The following is an 8,608-nucleotide window of genomic DNA, read 5'->3' as shown; positions in this document are numbered from 1 at the left end:
AGAGAGTGTTTCTTTAGGGCCCTGTCTTTGAGGGAAATTGTTATAGTCTGAAGCAGTTCTCAAGCTGTGCGTCAGGACTCCAAAGTGGATTGAATCCCCATTTTAATGGGGTTGCCAGGGCCAGCATTAGACTCACTGGGACCTGGGACTGAATCCAAAGTCTGAGGGCTTCACCCCAGAGTGGCAGGGCTTGGACTTGGGCTGTACCCCTCCGCCTGGGGTCATGTAGTAATTTTTGTTGTCAGAAGGCGGTCACAGTGCATTGAAAACCGCTGTTATAGAGGACATAGAAGTAGTTCAATGCATTCTATATTGAGCTGACTAAAAGATAGATTTGTTATTAAAATTTGTATTACAATAGCCCCAATAAGGCCCACTCAGGATCAGGGCCCCACTCTTCTGGGTGCTCTACAAATACGTATTAAAAGACAATTCCTTCCTTAAAGAGCTTGTAGTTCAGAATGCAGCAGCTCAATTACTGTGCATGGGCAAAGAGTTACTGCCTACCTGCAGCTTTGCTCCCTAAACTGGATGTTTGTTAATATGCAAATAGAGTTGAAGGTTCTAATTTTAATATTTGAAGGCCCTGAACGACTAGTTCTCACATAAGTTACCAAGCTCCTGACACCCTATGTATGTCTCATCTCACCCCACAGGTCAGAGAGCGTGGAGTTTTTAGTTCTGGGAGGCAGTATGTCAAGATAGAATGTGTGCTGCCTATATCTTTGCTGCTGTGACTCTTGACCCTTGGAACGCCCTCTCTTCTGAGTTGAGAAGTGCTCCAGGCTTAGCCTTATTTCATTGAGTCATTTAGACCTTCTACTAATACTCAAGTTTTTGGTATTACTTTAGTCATTTTAAAGAATTTTAATTGACTTTAATCTGTTTTTTTTTTTACATTTAGTTGTCATTTGTATGCGTTTCCTGACAGGCACTATATAAATAAAATGTATTATAGTAATGTGCTCTTCCTGCACAAACCAGTATTGTGTATACGTTTGAGAAAAATGTTGAATCCTCATGCACAGTTTCACTGACATTTGATTACAGAGCTCAGCTTCAGCATACGTCATGTACTTTATATATACTTTAAACACACTGATGGTAAGACAAATTCTTAGCAACTGCAGTAAAGTATATTGGTCAACTGTATGATTTCTGGTGCTCTGCAGGATTAACAATCATTAGATGGAACAGAAGGAACATCTTTTACAGACTTCCTCAGGATTTGAATTCTAGCTTCCTTGAAAAGGTAAACAGTCAAAATTGTCATAGGCTGTTAGTCATGTGTGCTTTAGGTCCTTGAGGTTATTTTAGTGGGAATAGTGAAGTGGAGAGATAATTTAGGTTGTAAAATGGTCTAAGGGTTTCTTTTGTGGCCACTGACATTTAAAAAATTCTTTAGATAAAGGCTACCGAGGATAAATATTTGCAAGTTAATAAAAACCGTGGAAGCCTCAGCAGGCAGGAATTACACATGTAAACATCTAGTTTTTTTTTTTTCAGAAATTCTAGGTTGCAAATATACAGTAGGAAACAACATTATTGGACATCAATGTTTGTACAGGCAAATGTTTCCTAAAAACACAATTAATCAAATTACACCAAAAATCAAATTTTCAGAATAAAAAATTGATCAAGAGATTTTATATTACCAGTGTCCATTTAAATATATTGAAATACACTCTTTGTGCTATATTCATAGAAAACATCAATGTACTGGATCAGAAACAGAGAAGAGTCTATTCTTATGCCTATACATAATCTCCAGACCATGCACTGAAGGAAACAAAATCCATGAGTTCTCTGAAGTAATTAAAACTACAGAGAACTCAGACCTCATTTTTAAGAATTATTGTGTGTCTGTCTGATGTGCACATCTTCATATACGAGAAATAGTCAGAAAGTTTAAAATAAGTTTTAAGGTCAGAATCACACAAGGTACCATTGGTTTGTTTTTTAAACTAAACAGAGGTTGCTTGTAGTAGATTTGAATACTGAACAGTATATAGTAGAAAAAAGCAGCATTCAAAACAATATGACGAAACATAAAGGTTTCATGCACATTAAAATTGTAATGCCTAACATTTCCATTATTAAATCACACAGAGGAATGTTGCTGATGTTATTTTGCTGATTTGAAGGCATTTTTTAAATCTTTTTTTGTAAATGGCTACAAGATCAGTGAGAAATGTATGGAAGTGGGCTCCAAACTGACCAGTTTTATAACATTAACAGATTTTGTCACATTAGGAAGATGTGCCAGGTTGTTGTTAAAAGAGAGACTTTATCAATATTATTTTTTCCATTCATAATTCATTAATGTTAATAATTAGCAATAATAAATGTTAATTTAAAATAATTTGATGGAAATGCAATGTAAGGGAGAGAGAAGGAGAACATATGACGGTAAATGTTATATTTTCAGATGAAATGGTGAGATTCAGAGCTGCCAGAAAACAAAATACATATTATACCACTCCACTGGAAAATGAAGCAGCCAAACAATTCCAATTGTTCCCATCACAGAAAAATTAAAATCTCGTAATAACTTAGGCATGGAAGTTGCCTACAGTTTCACTTTTAAGGCTTTGTTTAGAAATGACTTGCGCCCCACTTAAGATCAAAGTTCATGTAACTGGCAAGAAACAATTGCATTGCTGTACGACCATGACAAGTACCGTGCACAAAAAGGGAATTCATCCAGAAAGATTATTTGGCATGGCAAAGATGCCCCAGCCCTTTCTAGTAAGTAACTGAGGCAGTTGTTGCATAAATAGGGACAGAGAATAGAAGAATTAATAAACAAAATACTTTGTTTTGAAAGGGAAGGCAAGTTTGACTAGCTACTAACTATTCCTGATGTGCACAGACAGCACTCATATGATAGACGCCTCAGCTGAACTTTACAGCAGAAAGGAACAAATTTTGATTTTGTTTTAGACAGCAACAGAATTCCCATTGACCTCAATTAATGGGATCATGATTTGACCCTGTAAGTAGGGGGTAGCTGCAGAACAACTTGACTACCTGGAATAGAACTGTCTCGATTGTCCCTAATTTGTATTCTGCAGTGGGGGCTCTCCATTTTTCATATTTTCTCAGCTGTATTGCTGAGGTAAGAATGGGTGGGCTGGAAAATATGTTCTGAGTGACTTGATATGACTGCGTCCTGCAGTTACAATGGAATTATTTCCTGAATACCTTGTATCTCAGTATCTAGTCCATCGACTGGTGTGCAGTTAAAAACCATCCCTACTGTCTGAGCTTAATAACATGCCTGAGCTACAGCTCGTGTTAAGCCCAGGGGTAAAACTGCCTCTAATAATGTGGTAATATTTTTTCAAGGATGAAGTGTTCATGAGCAATTTTGCCACTGTATCAGGTACAAAGATGGTTTCTCATGAAACCATTTATCTGTATCAAACACACCATTCTTCCTTATCCATCAGTGATTTATCTTCAATTAAACCTTTAAAGAAGTAAGAAGTACAGATGCAGCATATGCACTGGTCATGGGTGGAATACATGCATAGAAAATGTAGTTTATTTGCATTGCTGAGCTTTAAATAGAAATATCCAGTGGAAAGAAGATTTTCCACTTTTAACTTTTCACACTGTGTCTCCATCTTAAAATCCTTATCAGCAGTGGTGAAATAGGAAGTGTTTCAACTTCCTGTCTTGTTTTTGATTCTCCTTAAAGACTTTGAGTGCTGTGGAACAATGGATTAATGGATCTTTGACATCACAAGTTCCAAACAACACAAGACAGATGTGTAGTCATGTTGTTTAATGCACTGCTGCAAGGCACTTGGATACTATGGTGAGAATATTTCTGTGATTTTCATCTGCATATGTAAAAGTCTAGTCAGTTCCTTTATCTTGGTGCTATCCGTAAAGAATGTGGAGACCGGATCAGCATCAGAATCATCCAGATGATCGAAATGGCAAAACAGCTCTCTCTTACTGTATTCCATGAAATTGTTTGTTTGTATCCAATATGTTCTAATGTTGGCTCTTTCTTTATAGGTCAGTAATGTTCAACATATACAGCCTACATTGCACCTTGCAAAACCACATACCATAGCCAAATTAATAAAGATTCTGCTGTTTACATGCCGTTCAATTCAGTTTTCACGAGTCAATATGGACTGCAGCCATGCTGTGATGTGATCTCTCCAATCCTTTACCATATATCACAATGATGCTGAGGTTTTGTGTGGCTTTATTAGATGGCTCAACAGGATCCTTTGATCAAAGACCCTATAAAATGTAAATTATTTATTACAGCTTTTGTTTCATTTTGAGATGCACAGGTTGATCTTTAGTCACTTTTCCTATATAAACTGGAGTAATAATAATCTCTCTACTATTAATAAATAGCAGAGAGGTGAATGAAAAATACTGGCCAAAGACATTGTTTCTAACCTGGAAGGATGAAGGATGGTTGAGTCCAGTGGTGCTGCTCTTCCTAACCTCACAGCTGCAGCGCCCACTGAGTGGAACCAGCTCTGTAAGGCACTCTACTTCCAACATACCCCATGGTCTCTGAGGTCTAACAGGACATTAAGGTAAAATGCTTTATGCCAACACTCCTGCCAGAGTCTCAGGTAGGTTACCCCGGCCATATCCTGGATCAACCTAGCTGAGACCCAGAGCCTAGGGATGTTTTTAGGTAGAGTCTTGTTTCCCTGGGAGATTCAAACTCCCATTCAGGAACTTACGAAAGGGCCACCAAAATCAGGAAATTTGATAGGCATGATTACTGAGACATGTGAGAAAGCAGAGGAAATGTGCGTGGAAGAGGAAGGAGATGCTGCTCTTCAAAGAAAGTAGAGGTGAGAAGACAAGAAAGAGGAATAAGAAATAAAGGTGGAGCTGTGACATGCAGACAGATAGGTAGGATGGGTTGGACATGGGAGGAGAGAAAAAAGGATAAAGAAATGGAGGAAGGAAATAAGCAAGGAAAGACACCTAGCTTCTAGCTTAGCACATATAATTTGCTTGCATTCCTTTACCTTATTTCACTTACCTGGTAGGTCTCTGTAATTTTAGAAAGAAAATGATGGGCTGGGCTGTTTTGAGAGCCTAAATTAATAATATTAGTTACTGTGGATTCTAAGCAAATGGAAACAAAGATAGAGAAAATAACCTAAACTTTGTGAGAATGGGCCCTATCCAACTCCCAACGAAATCTGTGGACGTACTCCCATTGAAATCAGTGGAAATTCGATCAGATCCCAAATGCCTCTGGTAGATTACCTACCCACGTTTATTTGGAGAATAGTCCTTTGAAAAAAATTCAGTGTTGACAACTATACCTACATCCCAATAGAAGCAGCTGAGCTCCACTTTTCCTGCTGCAGTAGAAGCAAGCGATGGCCCAAAGATTCCCTCTTCTCTCCACCTGCCTGTTTTTTAATACATAAAGAAAGTCAGTTATGTTTGGCAATACCCCAGAATGAATTTGTTGGCTCCCCCCAAAATTGTAAATCCAATCTTGCACAAAACTGTACAGCCGTGACCACAGTGGTGAAGAGTTAAGTGTGAATATGTTTGGGGAATGGCTCAGATAAGGGGCATAAATCATTCAATGTTCACTTCATAAAATCACCTTGCATAATTTGGCACAGTTTGGCATTGTTGGAAATCTCTTCCTAGGAAAAAGTGAGTATTCCATAGTAAGATTCTGAAGACAACTTCTGTTGGCAGAGGTTTGTGAGAGAGCTTGCAGAGCATTTGCCTCCACTGTGCTTGGCTGTACCAAAAGATATTATTAGCCCATCACTTTCATGAGCATTGAAATTCATAGAGACTCACAAATGTAAAATAAATACATAGATTTTAAAAGGAAGATAGAGAGCCAGCTTGAGTCTCATCTGAGACCATCAAGAGGTTCAGTGTCCAAGGCAGTGGCCCAGAACATTAGGCCAGTTGGAATGGGGTTGCAGATTGTCTTTTCCCTTTCATCAAAGGCCACCAATTGTACCCTCTCTTTATGAGGAGTCTCCATGGGAGTGAGTGTTTTCATGGTCTGATCCAGGCTTGTCAAAAACAATAGTAAAAGTGAATAGGACTGAATAAAATGAAAAATTGTAATGAAATTTTGCTAGTAGTGGGTTTGCTTCAGTTTGGTGTAGAGCGGGCAGTGCAGCCAGGTACGGCAGATGGTGATGACCTCCCTTGGGTCTAGTATGTAGAATCTACATCAGATGCATGGAGGTGGGCCAGGGAAGCAGGCTGTACGAGGGGAGGAAAAGATGTAGGACAAATGCAAGATATGTTCCATTCTATTTGTTCTTCCTTGAAGGGGGAACCTTTCCTTCTGGCAATGAAATTAATCCAGCAGGGACCCCCTGAACTGTCCCATTTTTTCACTTCTAAAATGCTGGCAGGTACGCTCTTCTTTCCAGTTACATCATGTCACTAACGCTCACAGTGGCTGTATCTGGGCATTGGTTGGGATCCAAGTGTGGGGTGGGAAGATGCATTAAAGCCTGGCAGGTCTGCTCCCATCTCCTGATGCTATGGTCCTTCTGCCAACCCATCCTCTGTTAAAAATGTATGTTTTTATGCAGTATTCCTGCAGCCAGAGCTTCATGTTCCGCAGCTCATTTCCCCCTGCAGTCCCTGTTGCACTTACTCCTTTGGCCAGGGCTCCCTCTTTCCTTTCCATCACATAGGTCAGGGCTGAAATAGACATTAAAAACCCAAATGTATCATCACCATAAACGCTTCTGCTCACAAGAAACGGCTCTTTTCCACAGATCACAAACTCTCCTTTCTGGGTGATAGTACCAAGGTGCCAACCCCCCTTTTTCCCCCCCAGATAATTTTAGCAAAGATCACACGCCCAGGGAACCAGGAGGAGGGAGCAGCCAATACAGACAAAGACAGAGCAAACGGGCTCTGCCTAACTCTCCCAACCAGCCCCCTGCCCGTCTCCTCTTCATTTGCAACAACAACAAAAAGGGGGAGGGATTTCCCCCCTCCCTTCTACCCAGCCAGCCGGGGAAATAAATTATTTCCAGCCCGTGCGTTTTGTGCCTCGCCTCCCCGCTCCCCTGTCACTGACACCCTGAGGGGCAGCCGAGGCAGGCGCTCGCCCGGCTCCCACCAGGTTGCCCTGGAGCGCGAGGGCGGGCAGGGAGCGGCGCGGCGCGGAGGTGTGGAGACTGAGGCGGCGGGCAGAGCGGGGCTGCTTCCCCACCCCTGGCCAAGGGGGAGTCCGCGCAGCTGCCCAGCCGGCCGGCGGCTCCTCCCCAGCTGCCAAACTTCCCGGGCGGCCGCCTCGCAAACTTTTCTGTTTTTTTTGCCGGCTGGGTTTCGGGTCGGCTGCTCCCCGCCTCAGCCGGCTCTGCCCTGCAGGAGCGTGCGGGGCTGGCGGCAGCGGCAGCGGCAGCATGGAGCGGAGGCAGCCGCCGCCGCCGAGTTTCCCTCGCGGGTGGACTGTGCTGGTGGCGGTGCTGGGGCTGATGCTCCCCGGGCGCCAGGGGGCGGCGGGCTACTACCCCCGCTTCTCGCCCTTCTTTTTCCTCTGCACCCACCACGGGGAGCTGGCCGGGGATGGCGAGCAGGGAGAGGTGCTCATGTCGCTGCAGCTCGCGGGGAACCCGAGCTTCTACGTACCTGGCCAGGAATATCACGGTAGGTGCCCGCGCCTGTTCCCGCTCCCCCACTCGGCTTCCCCGCTGGGCCGGGGGGGTGGGGAGTTAGGGACTTGTGGCTAGCGAGGGAGCCCGCTGTGCGACTCGCCTCGTCGGCGAAGTTCTCTACGCCCCTGGGCGGGGTGGGTGGGTGAAAACTTGGTTGAAATGTGTGTGAATAAGGAATGACTGATTTGGGCTGGGGAAGCCAAAGGAATCTCCTTTCTCCCCACAGATCATCTGCTTCCACCTCTACATACTCATTGCTTTCCCCAGACAGATCAAATATCTATAACCCCCCCACCCCCAGTTCTCTTATCAGCTGATAATATTGGGACAGGCTATTTACCTGGCAGAGCTTCAGTGTGGCTAGGAATCTGTTTAGAACATCACTGGGACACTTTACATACTTAGTCCTTGAATTTGTAAACTTGCTGTCCTTTTTTTTTTAAAATAGTGTTGCTTGCAATTGCCTGGCTTGCTGGAAAAGTTCACATTGTTGAATGACCCGCGGTGGTCTCACATTTTCATGCAATATTAGCCGCTCCTATCATAATACTCCTGATGTTTCAGTGCTGTTAAACAACTCCATGTACCTATTGGAAAATTACACTGTTTTCTTGCAGAGATTTATTTTCAAATGTCACTATTTTTTTTAGATGTTAACATCAGAACTGTACATTCTATGTTAGACCAAGATGAATGCAACAGTGTGTTGCAAACAAAAAATTAGCTGGTGCCTATATTTCAGACTATCCACCTATTAATTTAATTTGATAAAACTGAAAATGTGGGCAGAGATTGTGTGTTTTACAAGACATATGTATAAAGACAGAGCCTGCTGGCTAGTTCCCTGCCATAGAGATTTAAGTACTTAACACTAAGCTATTTCATTGATTTAATTAGGACTTCAAGAACATCAAAATAGTCTAGACCTATCCTGATTATTTAGTAGGGCCTGC

At 42.4% G+C, this 8,608-nt stretch overlaps 1 protein-coding gene across 4 annotated transcripts in view; it reads left to right on the top strand.

Moving 5' to 3' along the window:
• The first annotated feature begins 7,137 nt into the window (after nt 1–7,137).
• RELN (reelin) overlaps nt 7,138–8,608 on the top strand; it is a 480,031-nt gene continuing 478,560 nt past the window's right edge. For 3 of the 4 annotated variants that reach the window (XM_050925235.1, XM_050925256.1, XM_050925246.1), the window contains exon 1: nt 7,139–7,647. In XM_050925235.1, coding sequence (XP_050781192.1) covers nt 7,404–7,647 — 244 coding nt within the window. In that variant the 5' untranslated portion in view covers nt 7,139–7,403. Of the gene's footprint in view, nt 7,648–8,608 lie in introns of all 4 variants that reach the window. The other variant, XM_050925228.1, reaches the window with a different exon arrangement.

This window comes from Gopherus flavomarginatus, chromosome 1, assembly GCF_025201925.1.
Source record: "Gopherus flavomarginatus isolate rGopFla2 chromosome 1, rGopFla2.mat.asm, whole genome shotgun sequence".
Lineage (NCBI taxonomy): Eukaryota > Metazoa > Chordata > Testudines > Testudinidae > Gopherus > Gopherus flavomarginatus.
The sequence above is the reverse complement of the archived record's forward strand: the minus strand, read 5'-3'. Positions and strand labels throughout refer to the sequence as shown.